At 39.9% G+C, this 18671-nt stretch overlaps 1 protein-coding gene across 11 annotated transcripts in view; it reads left to right on the top strand.

Moving 5' to 3' along the window:
* Positions 1–17760, top strand: part of TMEM116 (transmembrane protein 116) — an 83710-nt gene extending 65950 nt beyond the window's left edge. For 7 of the 11 annotated variants that reach the window (XM_019039016.2, XM_063694369.1, XM_055359140.2 and 4 more), the window contains 7 exons: positions 5674–5778; positions 10846–10895; positions 11813–11896; positions 12226–12364; positions 15014–15158; positions 16399–16472; positions 17231–17760. In XM_019039016.2, coding sequence (XP_018894561.1) covers positions 5674–5778; positions 10846–10895; positions 11813–11896; positions 12226–12364; positions 15014–15158; positions 16399–16472; positions 17231–17437 — 804 coding nt within the window. In that variant the 3' untranslated portion in view covers positions 17438–17760. The remainder of the gene's footprint in view (positions 1–5673; positions 5779–10845; positions 10896–11812; positions 11897–12225; positions 12365–15013; positions 15159–16398; positions 16473–17230) is intronic. The other 4 variants (XM_004053913.3, XM_055359135.2, XM_055359136.2 and 1 more) reach the window with 2 other exon arrangements.
* The last annotated feature ends 911 nt before the right edge of the window (positions 17761–18671 follow it).

The raw sequence follows: 18671 nt of genomic DNA, 5'->3' as shown, positions 1-18671 counted from the left end.
CTAACTCCTAAGCTCAAGCAACCCCCGCCACCCCCCACCACCACCACTTCAGCCTCCTGAGTAGCTCTGAGTAGCTGGGACTGCAGGTGTGCACCACCATGCCCAGCTAATTTTATTTTATTTTATTTTTTGTAGAGATAAGGTCTTGCTATGTTGTCCAGGCTGGTCTCAAACTCCTAGCCTCAAGTGATCTCTTGGCTAGGACTACCAAAGTATTGGAATCACAGGTGTGAGCTACCATGCCCAGCCATTTTTTAAAAAGAATTTATTGGAACTTTGCAATTTACAAAGCCCCCCTGCCATATAATCACATAATGATGTATAAAATTAAAATAAATATATGCATGAGTATATTTGTTTTAAATTTTTAAAAGTTTTAGTTTACTTACTAGTAAATCTGGTAAAATTGTTGCCATTTTTGTTTTGGTGCTTTGATTATTCCCCAAGATACTGCCACTTGTTTTATGTACCAAGTTTGAGATGCTCTAGGTATGCAGGTGGCGTGAATATCTTTTAGCCATCCAACAAAATATTTACTGACTACCTACTATTGATCAAAATATTTACTGAGTACCTACTATTGATTGGCACTGTATGAAGCACTAAGTTCCTGTGGGAAACTAGACATCCTTATTCCTGTCTCTGCCCCTTTTCCTATTCTAGCCCTTTGTTTAGAATGCCCAACCCTCTTCCCCCAACCTATTCAAATTCTATCTGTGAGTCTGTCTTCTCATCTCACCTTACTCTGAACTCCTACATTTCTCAGAAGACTTGAACTATTTCTTTCCTGGATGGGCACGGTAGCCCTCCCTCAACAGGAGCAGCAAGGTGGCTGAGCAGGGAGGAATATAAGTTTCAAGGCTTCTAGCTGAACTCAGTGCTTATATGTAAATTAACCTCTGAGAAAAGGATGTTTTTTACCTTGTACCTGCTAGGCTGGATCTCCCAAATCACATGAGTGATCCTTGGCCTGACCAGTTTTTAAAATTTGGAAAACAAAACATTTAAGTAAAGAACGAACAGTGTTTTTTCTTTTTCCTGAGTCCCAACAGGAAACAAAAAACAACAAGGTTTTAAAAAATGTATTTGTTTTAGCCAGCCAAATACTTTAATTCCAAATAAACTCATAAAAACATTACTTTTATGTTATTTAATCTCATGTAACTAATTTGTTGGTTTTATCTTGATTAGCAGTTTTGCAGATTTATTAATTTTTGCATTGGAGTTTTGGAAAATTTGTATTTAGTCCATTAATATTGAAGTTATTAGAAATTTGTATTTAAGAGTACTTGTTAGAGTCTTTTTCATGAATCTGATTGCAGATACCTGTAGGGAAGAATGAAAACAATAACTGAGGATGACACAACCTTTGAATAACCATGTAAAATCTGGTGAAAGTTTACCATAACCAGACATTCACAATGAAATGTGGTTATTTTTGTGGTATAAAATAGTAATCAGAATTATGACTGATACCATATTAGATTTTAAGAGTTTTGTACAATTTTGGAACATTTATATCAATAACATACCCATAAAAGTAACTGAAAGTAGATCTAACATCACTTACCATTTGACAATGTTTTCCATATAATTTGACATCTCAAGTAAGCCTGATTTTGTTTAATATTTCTCTTTTATAAACTTTTGAGAAGTTCTGAGGCCAAATGGAATAACCCAAAGTTAGTTTGAAGTCAAAAAAGACTTAATTTAGAGTCTGATTCTGGGGAAGCCTGTCAAAGATGTTAAAAGGTTTAAAACACTAGCTCAAAACAGGATCACATGTCCCTATGAAATAATAATCATTTATTTAACCAGAGTGACCATCAAAAGTCTTTAAAAGCAAAAAAAAAAAAAAAAAGTCTTTAAAAGCAAGTACAGAAATTTATGTGGATATGAATTTTTTTAACACTTTAATTAAAAACCCAATATAACAATATGAAACACAGGAAATTATTTTGATTAAATGTAAAATCTTTGGTTTTTTAGGCCAGTTATCAAGAATTTAAAGAAAAACCTGTAATATGATTTTTTTTTCTTTTTATGGAAAGTTCATTTAGATGACCTGGGAGTCAAATCTGATGAAAAGGTACTTGACTTTAACCCATTTATGCTGGAGGTTGCAGCTTTTTTGAATTGCAGACTTGTGAAAAATCAGACCTTGGGGATGACCTTGAGCAGTAGGATGTAACTTCTACATGCTTAGCATTCCAATAATGGAACACTAGGCATAAATGGGTTTTAATCAGATACTGGAAGAGTATGTGTTCAAGATTATGAGAGTGTACACAGTTTTATAGGAGAAGTAAACAAGAAAACTAGTATCTTAAGCAGGGGTGTTGGGAACAGGCCCCCAAATCCCAAACTGGCCATAAACAAAATCTCTGCAGCACTGTGACATGTTTGTGATGGCCATGACACCCACGCTGAAGGTTGTGGGTTTACTGGAATGAGGGCAAGGAACACCTGGCCCACCCAGGGTGGAAAACTGCTTAAAGGTGTTCCTAAACCACAAACAATATCCTGAGCGATCTGCGCCTTAAGGACATGTTCCTGCTGCAGATAACTAGCCAGAGCCCATCTCTTTGTTTCGGCCCATCCGTTTGTTTCCTGTAAGGAATACTTTTAGTTAATCTATAATCTATAGAACTAATGCTTATTACTGGCTTGCTGTCAATAAATATGTGAGTCAAACTCTGTTCAGGGCTCTCAGCTCTGAAGGCTGTCAGCCCCCTGATCCCACTCCACACTATATTTCTGTGTGTGTGTCTTTAATTCCTCTAGCACCACTGGGTTAGGGTCTCCACGACCGAGCTGGTCTTGGCAAGGGGAATGTATGGATTTTAGAAAAAGTAAAAGCATGTGAAATTGTCTGGGTACGTGGAACAATTTTGACAAATCAAGAAAATCCAGGAGTACAGAATCAAGTTATACTAGAGGAAAACATTGTTCTAAACATAAAGCTTCAGTTTAGGAGATGGTTGAAAATTTAAAGAAACAGATTGTGGAATTAAAACATCATAGCTTTGCCTAGCCTAACTTAAACATGCTCAGAACAGTTACTAATGTAACTGTTGCCTACAGTTGGGCAAAACACAAAGCCTATTTTATAATAAAGTGTTGAATATCTCATGTAATTTATTGAATACTGTCCTGAAAGTGAAAAACAGAATGGGTGTATGGGTACATAAAGAAGTACAGTTTGTACTGAATGCATATCTCTTTTATACCATAATAAAGTTGAAAAATTATAAGTTGTACAATTATAAAGTTAGGGACTATCTGTATGAGATTAAGCAGAAGGTTCTTATTTGTCTTCCCTATCATAGATTCTTCTTTATGCAAGGTAGTCATTCAATGAATATTTGTGTCTCTGGGAGTTTAACAAAATAAAGATGAGTCCTGAGTCTCTCAAAATAATACAAAGTAGTTAAGATGATAAATTAATAATCATTTATCTTTGCTATTGAAGAATGTTAACATTAATTACAGTTCTTGAGGTTTTTAACAATATCACTTAAGGTGTTACAAAATTTTAAACCTGAAAACTTCAAGAAGGGTCAAATTTAGAATGCTTATGTATCTGCTATGAGGGCTGAAAAAAAATCTAACAGATACAATGACATCCTGGTTCCCTCTACTGGGCGTAAATGAAATTACCTATTTCTTCTTCTTTTTTTTTTTTTTTTTTTGAGATGGAGTCTAGCTCTGTTGCCCAGGCTGGAGTGCAATGGCTCGATCTCGGCTTACTGCAACCTTCACCTCCTGGGTTCAAGCAATTCTCCTGCCTCAGCCTCCCAAGTAGCTGGGACTACAGGCATACAGGCACACACCACCATGCCTGGCTAATTTTTGTATTTTTAGTAGAGATGGGGGTTTCACCATATTGGCCAGGCTGGTCTCGAACTCCTGACCTTTTCAAGGTTTGCCTGTTTTTTAAAGGCTTGCTTTTTTTTTTTTTTTTTTTTAGATGGAGTCTCACTCTGTTGTCCAGGCTGGAGTGCAGTGGCACGATCTTGTCTCACTGCAACCTCCATCTCCAGGGCTCAAATGATTTGCCTGCCTCTGGCTCCAGGGTAGCTGGGATTACAGGCATACACCACCACCCCCACTGATTAGGCTTGCTTTTAAGCCTAGGGAGGGCAGCCTTTTATGTACGGCTAATTTGGTCCCATTACAGAAGCAATACTCTTCTTATGATTATGCCCTGTGTATTCTTCCACTCTGATTGATGAGAAAGCAAACAAACTATTCCTGGCCCTGTGTGAGCTTTAGGGATTGTCCCACCTACTCTTTTCTGAGGATTCTTTCTCTGGTTTTCATGGTTTTCTCTTCCATATACATTGATTAATACTTAACCAAAGACTTGGGGTGACCTCTGCAGCTCTCCTGAGCATTGTCTTACCATATAGCTTCCTCTGCTCTGATACTGTACTTCACAAATTTTAGCTGCCTTGGCCTCCCAAACTGAACTCTGTCTTCTCAGCTCACCAAGACAGTGGTCTGTTTGGATTCCCCCTCCTGTACTCACTCTAATTTTAGTATTTATAGTAGAGATGGGGTTTCACCATGTTGGCCAGGATGATCTCGATCTCGACCTCATGATCTGCCCATCACGGCCTCACAAAGGGCTGAGATTACAGGGTGAGCCACTGTGCCCAGCCCTCCTATACTCACTCTTACCAGCTGGTGAGCTGGGGCACTTGATGGACTCACCTTGCTTTTCTTTTTTCAGGGATTGCTGTTCTCTTCTGCTTGTTGCCTACTGTTTGAAAACTGGATATTTTCATATATTTTATTCAATTTTTAGTTGTTTAAGGCTGGAGGGTAAATTCTATTCCTGTTATCTCGTCAAAGCTGGAAGTAGAAATTCCTTCTCTTAGATTTTATCCTACTAGTTCCTTGATATCATCTCAGTTCTTAGGTTCTTTTAAGGATTTTTAAAAAAATATCTTATTCAGCATGTTTAGTTCTTTTGAATGGAAAGTTGATTCAAATAGCTTAGCCTGTCATTACTAGAAGTAGAAATCCTTATTGTCTTTTCAATTAAAAAATAAAATAGAAAAAGATTATATGATATCTTCGTAAAAGTGGGACTGTGGGGCAGGTAGAGGTGGATAATGCTGTGGTTCTTTTGAACAGTCCAAAGGATAAAATAAGGAAGCAGGGCATGTTTTAGGTAGGCCTGTTAGAGTTTCAGACTTGGGGCCAGGTGCGATTGCTCACACCTGTAATCCCAGCACTTAGGGAGGCCAAGGCAGGTGGATCACCTGAGGTCAGGAGTTCGAGACCAGCCTGGCCAACATGGTGAAACCCTATCTCTACCAAAAATACAATAAAATTAGCGGGGCGTAGTGGCACGTGCCTGTAATCCCAGCTACTCGGGAGGCTGAGGCAGGAGAATCGCTTGAACCTGGGAGGCAGAGGTTGCAGTGAGCCGAGATTGTGCCATTGCACTCCAGCTTAGGCAACAATCGCGAAAACTCTGTCACATACACACACAAAAAAGAATTTCAGACTTGGTATGGTTTTGCCTGGTATGGACACTAGATGGTACATTACTAATAGACTAGTAGGTAGGATTCTCATAATAGAGAATAATGAAGTATGTTGAAAGAACTTCACAGTGTCAGAGTGAGATAGTTATGATGGGTTGTTTTGATTTTAACCTAGATATTCTACATTTCCTCATTTCTCTACACTGTCAATTACATCTGGTATTTGTACACAGAGCTGAGGATGAAACACACCCAGAGTGGACAGAGCACATCTCCACTGGTAAGTTTTATTCAGGGCTGATAGTTAATAATAGTATGCTAGGCCGGGTGTGGTGACTCCTACCTGTAATCCCAGCGGTTAGGGAGGCTGAGGGGGGCAGATTGCTTATGCCCAGGAATTCGAGGCCAGTCTGGGCAAGTGGTGAAAGCCCATCTCTACAGAAAATACCAAAAAAATTAGCCGGGCATTGTAGCACATGCCTGGAGTCCTAGCTACTCCGGGGGCTGAAGCAGGAGGATCAGTTGAGCCACTGTACCCCAGCCTGGGTGACAGAGACGGACCCTGTCTCAAAAAAAAAGAAAAAGTGTGTAAAAACAATCCCTGTATATCCCTGATAAATGGTGTAAGCATTTAGCACTAGCTAGGTGCATTTATGGAGGTTAATTGAAGAAAAAACGTGTTCCCACTGTTTACATTCTTTTGACATCACTTCCTCTTCTCCCTTCTCTCTCTCTCTCTCTCTCTCTCTCTCTCTCTCACACACACACACACACACACACACACACATACACATACAGGTTTGATTATAGGAGTATTATTTACAGTCCTGGCATTCCTGCCTGGTTTGACTCAGCAAGGGAAATTCTTCTTGACTCCATGCCAACCCTGGGAGACCCAGTTCTGTTATTTATCTCCTGTTGTGACCTTAGACATATCATCTCCCTTTCTTGCGTCTCCAATTTTTCATTGTAAAATGAAGTGTTGGCTGGGCGCAGTGGCTTATACCTATAATCCCAGCACTCAGGCAGGCCAAGGCAGGCAGATCACGAGGTCAGGATATTGAGACCATTCGGGCTAACACGGTGAAACTCCACCTCTACTAAAAATACAAAAAATTAGCCAGACGTGGTGGCGGGTGCCTGTAGTCCCAGCTACTCAGGAGGCTGAGGCAGGAGAATGGCGTGAACCCGGGAGGCGGAGCTTGCAGTGAGCCGCGATCATGCCACACTGCACTCCAGCCTGGGCGACAGAGAGAGACTCCGTCTCAAAAAAACAAAACAAAACAAAAACAAAAACAAGCAAACAAAATGAAGTGTTGGCCGGGCGTGGTGGCTCACACCTGTAATCCCAGCACTCTGGGAAGCCAAGATGGGCGGATCACCTGAGGTCAGGAGTTCGAGACCAGCCTGACTAATATGGAGAAATCCCGTCTCTACTGAAAATACAAAATTAGCCAGGCATGGTGGCGCATGCCTGTAATTCCAGCTATTTGGGAGGCTGAGGCAGGAGAATTGCTTGAACCCAGGAGGCAGAGGTTGCGGTGAGCCAAGATTGCACCATTGCACTCCAGCCTGGGCAACGAGAGCAAAACTCTGTCTAAAAAAATAAAAATAAAAATAAAATAAAATGAAATGTCAGTCTATGTGATCTTTAATGTCCCTTCCACCCCCAAGATGCTATGATTCTATGAACTCTTCATCTGATTGACTTCTTAAGGAGGTACTCTTCTTACTTTTTTATGTTGTTCTAGACGTTCATGTTTGAAGAAGGGCAGGGGCAGAGAATGCTTTTAAAATTTCTGTCTCTAACTCTTTCTTGCTTTAAGGAGAAAGGACACTGAGGAAATAACTGAAAAAGTAACATGAAGAGGCCCTTAGGCAGTATTCTGAACAAGATATCATTGTCTATATAAGAGCTGTTCAACTTTTTTCAATAATAAAAATATTTAATTCACAGTCTAGTTCAGTAGCTACTAGCTATATGTGGATACCGAACACTTATAATGTGGCTAGTGTGATTGAGGAATTGAATTTTAAATTTTATTTAATTTTAATTAATTTTAATTTAATTAGCCACATGCAGCTACTGTATTGTGCAACACAGGATTATACTCTGGCACCTTTTCTTTAGTTTACCTCTGGGTATTCCATACTAATAATTACTTTTTTTTTTTTTTTTTGAGATGGAATCTCGCTCTTTCGCCAGGCTGAAGTGCAGTGGCACAATCTTGGCTCACTGCAGCCTCCGACTCCCTGGTTCAAGCGATTCTCCTGTCTCAGCCCCCCAAGTAGCTAGGATTACAGGCACATGCCACCACACCCAGCTAATTTTTGTATTTATAGTAGAGATGGGGTTTCACCATGTTGGCCAGGATGGTCTCGATCTTCTGACCTCGTGATTTGCCCTCCTCAGCCCCCCAAAGTGCTGGGATTACAGGCATGAGCCACCGCGCCCAGCCTACTCTTCCATATTTTAAACTCGCTTAGTTTCTTAGCTCCCTACAAGTTAGTAAGGACCCGTGGCTATATATCCTTTAGTATTCTGTAACTGAAAGATACTGTAAAGAAATAATTATTTAGTACCTTTCCCTTTAGGTAAATGAATGTCTAAAAAGTCCAGCAGCCTTACAGGGATAGCATTTCAAGTTTTTATTTATTCATTCATTCACTCAAAAGCCAGTAGACTAACTGTAGCTTGTGAGACTTATTCAGCCACAAGTCATTCCCTAAAGAAGTTGCCATGATTAGACCAGAAGCCAAGAATGGAGAAAACATGGGGCAATAATCTTCTGAGGCTTGAGCTCCTGGCAGCAGAACAAAAAAAATTTGAAAGAAAAATGGGAAGGACATAAGATTAGCTCTCAAATATGGTATCCTACTGCTTTCTATGCATACAAATGCATATACTGTACTTCTCTTTATAACCCATACTCTATCACTGGTTTCAAGAAGAAAAGCTTTAGCCGAAGATATATATATATATACACATATATATGTGTGTGTATATATGTATGTGTGTGTGTGTGTATATATATATATATATATATATATATATATATATATATATATATATATATATGTTGGGGGGGGCAGGAGATTGAGGCCACAATGAGCTGTGATCATACCACTGCACTCCAGCCTGAGTAACAGAGTGAAACCCTGTCTCAAAAATATAAAAAGAAAAGAAAACCCAAAGAGGAAAAAGTATTTTATATGTATATATATATATGAAGAAGGGAAAATATACATATATATATATATTTTTTTTTTTTTTTTTTTTTTTTTTGAGACAGAGTCTCACTCTGTTGCCCAGGCTGGAGTGCAGTGGTGCAATCTTGACTCACTGCAACCTCCACCTCCCAGGTTCAAGCGATCCTCCTGCTTCAGCCTCCTGAGGAGCTGGGACTACAGGTGCATGCCACCACACCTGGCTAATTTTTGTATTTTTAGTAGAGACAGGGTTTTGCCATGTTGGCCAGGCTGGTCCTGAACTCCTGACCTCAGGTGATCCACCCACATCAGCCTCCCAAAGTGCTGGGACTACTGACATAAGCCACCATGCCCAACCATAGCCTAAGATATTAATAACTCCACTACCTATTAGTCTGCTGTTGTAGTAGCTACATACACACACACACACACACACACACACACACACACACACACACACACAAAGAGCTTTGAAGATACTTTTTCTTCTTTGGGTTTTCTTTTCTTTTTATTTTTTTGATACAAGGTTTCACTCTGTCACTCACGCTGGAGTGCAGTAATATGATCACAGTTCACTGCTGCCTCAATCTCCTGGGCCCAAGTGATCCTCCCATCTCAGCCTCCCAAGTTGCTGGGACCGCAGGTGTGTGCCACCATGCCTGGCTAATTTTTTCTTTTTTTTTTAATTGTAGTTTTGTAGAGATGGGCGGAGTGGGGGGTCATACTATGTTGCCTAGGCTAGTCTCGAACTCCTGGGCTCAAGTGATCCTTCTGCCTTGGCCTCCCAAAGTGCTGGGATTACAGATGTGAGCCACTGTGTTAGGCCTGAGTTCTCTTTGAAATACTCTAGCAAGACTTCTGCCATAAACTTTTTTTTTTTTTTTTTTTTTTTTTTTGAGATGGATTCTCATTCTGTCACCAGGCTGGAGTGCAGTGGCATGATCTCTGGTCACTGCAACCTCCACCTCCCGGGTTCAAGCAATTCTCTTGCCTCAGCTTCCTGAGTAGCTGGGATTACAGGTGCGTGGCACCACACCCAGCTAATTTTTGTATTTTTAGTAGAGACAGGGTTTCACTATGTTGGCCCAGATGGTCTCAATCACTTGACCTCGTGATCCACCTGTCTCGGCCTCCCATGGTGCTAGGATTACAGGCATGAGCCACTGCACCCAGCCAGCAATAAGCTTTTTATCAGAGATTCATTGGTACCCAGGTGAAAATAAGAGTTAAACACTGGATAACCACCTGACAGAGGAAAGAATAAAAAGTGAAGAAGGGAAGTGAGTGGGAGGGGTCACAAAAAACAATTTTATTTATTTTCCTAAAGTCAACGCTAGCTGTCCTATTCCTGCTCCAAACTGTTTGGGGCAAATTAATTACCAATATCTGATTATTGATTAATTACTCACTTAATGCTTATTGATCCCTAACAATGCCATTCCAAATATAATATGTTTTCTATCTTAAATTAGAAAAAAGCTTATTTTTAATTCTATTATTTCTTTAAGATGTTCTGTTCAAAGTCTTACATCATAAAGTCCTAGAGGGTAGGAAAAATTATTCTGTAAGTTGTTTTACAGTGTCTAACACAAGTCAAGATTTTGAAAATGTTCTATCGTGTAGTGTCTAACAGTCTTATATCCAAAGGGCATATTTGACCCTGCCCTATTATACTAATCCTGGCCTATTACACTTTTTACTGGTCATCTTATAAGAAGGGTTTCATTCCACTCATAAAGTCTGAAGAAGTCCACACATCTCTGGGTCTAAGTGAAAAGAGCTGAACTGTTATTAGGAGATAGAGGGTTACTATATGATTTCATATATGCCTTTCTTTTTAAAAGAATTTGTTTGAGTACCCAAAGTCCATATTAGGCTACTTCCTGCAGGCTTTCTTTGTGGCTTTGTTGTTGTTGTTGTACTTTTTAGAATATAGTAATAGAGATAAAATTCCATTATATACAGTGCTAATAAGGAACTATCTATTTGATGAATTTTATAGCAAATATTGCTTGACAGAAGCAAACTGGCTTTTGGAAATCTTTTTGTTCTATTGAGTGTTAACTGATGATCTGGTATTTATTATTATATGATTGACAATGTCTTAAGACATTTCTCACATTTATTCTTTTCATAGGTGATAGATTATACTTGTCGAGTTGGTCAAATGGCCTTTGTTTTCTCAAGGTAAAATTTTTTCTTTACTTCTTAGCGAGGTGTAGACTCTCATTATTCTGGTGTTCAGGTGGGAACAAATAGGACAGTGCCCTTTATTTCCATTGTCACTCCTAAGTCCTCACAGAGCCTAACTTAGAAACAACAAATACGTGTTCATTGGTTCCATTTTTCCACATTGAATAGGGAAGTAGCTTGATGTCATAGATTTGGGTTTTAGCTCCAAATCTACCATCAACTCTGTGTAACTAACCTTGAACAAATTTCTTTGAGTCTTTGGATCACTTATTCCTTTTCCTGTATCATAAAGTGTTGTAGTAGATGGCCTTCAGGATATCATCTACTTTATAACATTGGATAAGACTCTTAGGATTACAGAGTCCAGAAAGGGTTTGGATGTCACCTAAAGTGGTGGCCATATCAGAGTTGGTTTTAGACTTTGTGACTTTTGTTCCTGGATCGTTTCCTCTTACAGGGAGCTGGCTATATTTAGCAGGATAAATAGCTGGCTATTTAAAGCTACACTTTGGAAAAGCTCCCAAGAAGGGGCTGATGAGAATGAGATTATCCCTGGTCACCATAGAAAGTAAAACAGACTGCACACAGAACTCCTTAGTAGATTTTCCTTTCACTCTGACCCACTTGCATTTTTATCTGACCATACAGCTCCCAGAGATTCTCTGTGAAACTATGGTAGCGTTCATTAACCTAGGTATAAAATTAATTCCCTACTGCATTGTACTTCCCTAGGAACTGGAAAAGAAGGAATACCTAAGGTATTTGAGGTATTTTTCTTGAAGAAATTAAATGTGTTATTTGTGGAGATTGGTGGGATGATAGAGTTGAGGGAAGAGCAGGAGAATATTCTTCAAAGGAGGAAGGGCATGAAAAAGAGTGGATATTAGGGTGATACTTTTTTTCCCTCCCAGCCTGATACCTCTGCTATTGATGACACCTGTATTCTGTCTGGGCAATACTAGTGAATGTTTCCAAAACTTCAGTCAGAGCCACAAGTAAGTAAGAACTAAATGTATAATTTTCATGGCAGACTACACCTATTTGTTTCTATAAATAGAGCTGGAAAAAGACTTTCCACATAATTCTGACCAAAGTGCTAATATTAGAAATGGGCTAGGGAACAAGATGTAGTAAAGACTGAAAATACATAAGTAAAAGTGTAACACAAAATGACTACAAGATAATGTGTCTGTGGGGGAGAGACAAGGTTTTATGAGCAAGAGTTAGCAAAATGATAAGTAAAATAACATGCTTATTAACTCTTGTTGAGCAGCTCTTTTCTTACATCTGTAGTAGTACTCCTGTTTATTGATTTTCTTCCTAGGTGTATCTTGATGCACTCACCACCATCAGCCGTGGCTGAACTCCCACCTTCTGCCAACACATCTGTCTGTAGCACACTTTATTTTTATGGTATCGCCATTTTCCTGGGCAGCTTTGTACTCAGCCTCCTTACCATTATGGTATGGTACCACCCTACCTTCCTTTGTGGAGAGATGAGGAAATGAAGGGGATGGGCCAGTATTCCCAGGACCTGGGAAAGATGGGGCAGAGAGGCACTTCTTGTGGTCCTAGAACTAAGAAAGTAGCTAGGAGATCTTGACAGTATAATTACTGCCTCAGACTTTTGCACTTCCCCAAATCAAATGATAAGAGAGAGAAAAGAGCTTGTATTTATTAGGTGAAAATTATGCTCACTCTACAACTAGTATAGGCTTCATCAATCCCCTATGGCCAGAAAACTCATATGTGCCAAATATATCCTTTACATAGTTAGGATGACACTCTGAAACATAGAACATATGCTTTGATTTAATTTTCCAAATAATAAAATAATTTTCTTTTTTAAATTCTTCATTTGGCCATAAATTTGCATTTATGCTATGTCTAACTGGGGCTAAAGTGCTAAGTGGCTCATGAAGTTTTCAGATACTTATTTGATATCATCAGGATGATATACAATTAGAATAATTAGCCAGGGGATAGTAAGTTACATAACTGCCTCATACAAAAGCAGTAAATGAGCAAATATGCCTTTGTATTTCCCATATCTATTTTTCAGTATCATTTTCTCCTCTTTTTATATTTCAGTTCAAGAATTACAAGGTATCTACCTGCAGATCAAATGTGTCCCACTAGCACCTGTGAACTAGATACAGTTATGGGGAATTTCCTTTGGCAATTCAAACATAAGTTATAGAGATGGCTCAGTTTGGCTGGGCGCAATGGCTCATACCTGTAATCCCAGCACTTTGAGAGGCCAAGGCGAGTAGATCACTTGAGGCCAGGAATTCGAAACTAGTCTGGCCAACATGGCTAAACCCTGTCTCTACTAAAAATACAAAAATTAGCCAGGCATGATGGCATGTGCATATAGTCCCAGCTACTCAGGAGGCAGAGGCATGTGAATCGCTTGAACCCAGGAGACAGAGGTCACAGTAAGCTGAGATCGTGCCCCTCCAGCCTGGGCAACAGAGGATACTCTGTCTCAAAACACACACACACACACACACACACACACACACACACACGAGATGGCTCAGTTCAAATCAACAGGTTGTAAAGAGTACACAATAACTAGTTCATATTAAAATGGGTTTGATGGTTTACGTTTGGAACTGACTAACAAGAGAGACAGGTCCCAAATCCTGGCTCCCTGAGGATTCCTGATTGCTTCTTTAGAATAGCCCAGGTTTCAGTGTATATTCAGAATTAGCATTCTAGATTCTTTAAAAATCAGCAGATGGCGGCCAGGCATGGTGGCTCATGCCTGTAATCCTAGCACTTTGGGAGGCCGAGGCGGGCAGATTGCCTGAGCTCAGGAGTTTGAGACCAGCCTGGGCAACACAGTGAAACCCCGTCTCTACTAAAATACAAAAAAAATTAGCCGGGCATGGTGGCATGCACCTGTAGTCCCAGCTGCTTGGGAGGTTGAGGCAGGAGAATTGCTTGAACCCGGGAGGCGGAGGTTGCAGTGAGCTGAGATCGTGCCACTGCACTCCAGCCCAGGCAACAGAGCAAGACTCCATCTCTAAAAAAATAAATAAATCAACAGATGGTGAACTGATTCTTTTAGACGTTAAGTTTTCTCAAACTCAAGTCTCCTTTTGATGCTTATGTAGGGAAAGAGACTATGTACATGGCTGAACTTGATTAAGTAATGAGGTTATTAATTTAGAGAGTAGATCTGGATTAGGGAAAAGATTCAGATTTGTTACCAAGAGTGTTATCTAATTTAATTTTTGCAAAAAAACACATTGGACTTTTGAACTGATTTATATTTGTTTCATGAGCTAAACCTTATTCAGACAGCTCACAGTAGGAAAAAGCAATTTGTTTTCCATCTAAAGGCAAGAAGTGACTTTCTTTCTTTCTTTTTTTTTTTTTTGAGACGGTGTCTCGGTCTGTTGCCCAGGCTGGAGTGCAATGGTGCATCTCAGCTCACTACAACCTCTGCCTCCCAGGTTCAAGCAATTCTCCTGCCTCAGCCTCCTGAGTAGCTGGAATTAAAGGCACATGCCACCACGACTGGCTAATTTTTGTATTTTTAGTAGACACAGGTTTCACCATGCTGGTCAGGCTGTCTTGAACTCCTGACCTCGTGATCTGCCTGCCTCAGCCTCCCAAAGTGTTGGGATTACAGGCGTCAGCCACCGCACCGGGTGCAAAGTGACTTTCTAAAACTTCTGTTGCTTAGAGTTGAGAATTTAAGCTCAGCCATGGTGCTGAAGTGTTAAGCATAGAACACTTTCTAACAAAATCTCTAATAAAGTGTTTTAAGAGGAACTAGTTAGAGCTTACTTTTAACTTCCTGGGTAAACTGTGATTAGCCTCAGTGGGGGGAAATGCCCAGAGGTTGATGTAAGGTTCATGTGTTAAACGTGATACACAAGTTTGGCTAGTATCTGTCCATTTCCCTAGCCTAGTAAAAGTTCACTCTGAAGGTAATTTTCTCTTAAAAAAAGCCTGATCTCAGAAAGTAAAGACAAGAGAATGGGGTCGTTCCTGTTGTGAGATTCCAAGAGAATAATCTTTTTAAAATGATAGGAGGATAGACCTGGGGCATTTTACTAAGCTTTAAGCAAACTGCTCACTGCTGTACTCATATTTAGGTCTTACTTATCCGAGCCCAGACATTGTATAAGAAGTTTGTGAAGTCAACTGGCTTTCTGGGGAGTGAACAGTGGGCAGTGATTCACATTGTGGACCAACGGGTGCGCTTCTACCCAGTGGCCTTCTTTTGCTGCTGGGGCCCAGGTAGGTACTTAAGAAGAGATGGGCAGTGAAGAGGGCAGTTATGAGGTTCTGATCAAGCAAAGTGTTCTCACTAAGAAGGATGGCTGAGGTCGGGCACAGTGGCTCACACCTGTAATCCCAGCACTTTGGGAGGCCGAGGCAGGTGGATCACGAGGTCAGGAGATCGAGACCATCCTGGCTAACACGGTGAAACCCCGTCTCTACTAAAAATACAAAAAAAAAAAAAAAATTAGCCGGGCATGGTGGTAGGCGCCTGTAGTCCCAGCTACTTGGGAGGCTGAGGCAGGAGAATGATGTGAACCTGGGAGGTGGAGCTTGCAGTGAGCCAAGATTGCACCACTGCACTCCAGCCTGGGTGACAGGGAGAGACTCCATCTCAAAAAAAAAAAAAAAAGAAAAAGAAAAAAGAAGGATGGCTGCAAATTCCTATTCAGTTTATAAAATTTGTATGGGCCCTACCCATATTTCCAGTTTTTACTACCCTCCTTAACTCCTTTTGCTTCTTATGTTTTAGAAATTGAGATAATTAGACATGAGATGCACCATGATATAAGAGGAAAAAACATCATGACAGACTTGGAGATATTAACACCTGCCCTTCCTACTACATAAGGTTATAGTGAGGATCAGGTTAGATAATTTTTTTTTTTTTTTTTTTTGAGACAGAGTTTCACTCTCTTGCCCAGGCTGGAGTGCAGTGGTGCAATCTCAGCTCACTACAACCTCTGCCTCCCAGGTTCAAGCAATTCTCCTGCCTCAGCCTCCCGAGTAGCTGGGATTACAGGCGCATGCCACCATGCCCAGCTAATTTTTGTATTTTTAATAGAGACAGGGTTTCGCCATGTTGGCCAGGCTGGTCTCAACCTCCTGACCTCAGGTGATCTGCCCACCTTGGCCTCCCAAAGTGCTGGGATTATAGGCATGAGCCACTTCGCCCGCCCAGATTGGATAATTTTTATGAAAGAGCTTGGGAAAATCTGAATTGATAGGAAGTATAAATTATTACCTTCCTGTAGTATATCCTGCTACCATTACTACACTAATAATCTACAAAGTTTCATCAATAAAGACTAGAAGTTGGAGGCCTAAGACTCATTGGTTTGCATAACAGGTTAACGTCACTGATGGATTTTATTATGCCTATTGTTTCCATTCTGATAATGCTCAGAGGTGTGTGGAGGAACCTGATACTTTAGACAGTCAGGGCTGACAAGAAGGTTTACACTTTGTGTATTCACAGCTGTCATTCTGATGATCATAAAGCTGACTAAGCCACAGGACACCAAGCTTCACATGGCCCTTTATGTTCTCCAGGTAACACCTTCAACATTCAGTATCTCTGTTCTTACGCCTGCTTATCCTATTTTCTTATACTACCTTTACTCGGTAAGGACTATTTTTTCCCTCCGGGTACTTCTACATTGCAAAAGAGAAAATGTATTATTTACACTCAGTTATGAAGAATGTGAAAATTTTCTCAAAGTCAAGATAGATGATGTTGTAAAAGTACCTCCATGCATTCCAGAGCGTATATATCTCTGGTCAACTTCATTTTACTGATGTGTTTTTAAGGAATGGGCAGCAAAAATAAACAAGATCTGCCAGGTATGTTCTTATGAAACATTGATAGTGACATGGTTCTCTCCCATCCAGAGTAAACTGAATGGGATAAATGAGCTATTCTTGGTGAATGGTGAGGAGGGGATGGAATGATCATCTCTCTTTTTTTTCTTTATTGGATTTAAGAAGATTTTTGGGTTATCTGACTATTCCGATGAGACAGTTTTCTCAAGGGTACCCTGGAAAATGAGGCAATAAGGAGGGGCACTGAAGCTATTTCATTGTCCCTATGTATATACTACGAAGTATGACCAACTCTCAGTCATCCGTAACAGTGTAGTGTAGACAGTGAGTTCAGGACGAACTAGAAAAATATAAAAAACTGATGTCAGATCTTCATGTTTGAGATAGAGAAAATATAACAATGCTTTATGAATAAGGGGAGTGAGAATTATTCCCTGGATCCCTGAAAACCTGAAGCATGGGCTGCATCACCCCTTCATCTCCTCCAGGCTCTAACAGCAACATCTCAGGGTCTACTCAACTGTGGAGTATATGGCTGGACGCAGCACAAATTCCACCAACTAAAGCAGGAGGCTCGGCGTGATGCAGATACCCAGACACCATTATTATGCTCACAGAAGAGATTCTACAGCAGGGGCTTAAATTCACTGGAATCCACCCTGACTTTTCCTGCCAGTACTTCTACCATTTTTTGAAACTACAATACTGAAACATCCAGGAACTGGAGTTATTCTACGCTAATGGATTGGAAAGAATGTTGGGAAAGGACATCTTAAATCTTTTCTAACTATGCCCTAAACTGCAGAACTCAAAGGAAATATAGTGCCATTGTTAGTAGTCATTCTAGATGAATTGGGAGTATCTCTCCAGTTATTCCCAGATTCACTAGTGATCCTTAAAGTCTCTATTCAGGGAGAGGAAGACACTTTCCATCTCAGAGATAGACTCGTGTTACCTTGATGGATATTGGATTTGTCTAAGTCTCTTCTAGAAAAAATAAATTCTAGATTATTATTTATATGTGTCATTTCAAAGCTGTCTACTCCATGGTTGCAGGGGAAGTGGGGGCAGGGGGCATGCAACAACTTGCTCAGGTCTTGCCATTGCTATTACTGTCTCTAAAGTTGAACACAGAAAATCCTGGTTTCTATTCTGTGAAGAGTTTTGGAAACTCATAAGAAACAAGGAGAACTACTATCAAAAAAGTGACAGTGGGACCTTTAGACACACCACATCTTAGTCTCATATGTTCAGTTCTGTTCTAGGACTTGAACAATAGGGATCACCCCACTCTAGAATACTAAGACTAATCTTTTGAAGTCACAGGGACAATAAGATTTAAGAGAAATAGAGACTAAAAAAAACCTCTAGTAATCAATAACTGTTAACTTGCATTTACAAGCAGAAGTACAAGGTTGGTTTCATTATGTTCATTTATCAAAGTATAAAGTTAGATTGAACAGTATGAACAACTTGCCATTTTTATAGGTGAAAATGGTCTAATATCATCAATTTCACATAGTTCAGCCTAATAGTGCTAAATATATGTTTATAGGATAAATGAGTGAACAAGCAAATTAGTGACTTATAAGTAAAATTTAAATCTTTCGGGAAAGAAAAGATTCTCGGACTGCAGAGCTTCATTCAGGGGTGGGAATATCTATCTAATCTGTTTCTTCCTCTTGAATCATGTAACAGTGATATTTGGTCTCTCCAGCTAAGTTATGAACAAGGCCAATCTGAGGCCAGAGCATCATATACTATGATGCCAAAACAAAGGGAAAGCCAAATGGACAAGGTGACTGGAATGATAATTAATCAAAACATCTAGACCTAATAATCTGATGATCACAAAAGTGGTCTTATTCTCACTTGATACATTATCTTGGTATGTCCAAGGCAAAATCTTTAAGATTAGAGAAATTGATT

Source organism: Gorilla gorilla, chromosome 10 (assembly GCF_029281585.2).
Source record: "Gorilla gorilla gorilla isolate KB3781 chromosome 10, NHGRI_mGorGor1-v2.1_pri, whole genome shotgun sequence".
Taxonomy (NCBI): Eukaryota; Metazoa; Chordata; class Mammalia; order Primates; family Hominidae; genus Gorilla; species Gorilla gorilla.
The sequence above is the reverse complement of the archived record's forward strand: the minus strand, read 5'-3'. Positions and strand labels throughout refer to the sequence as shown.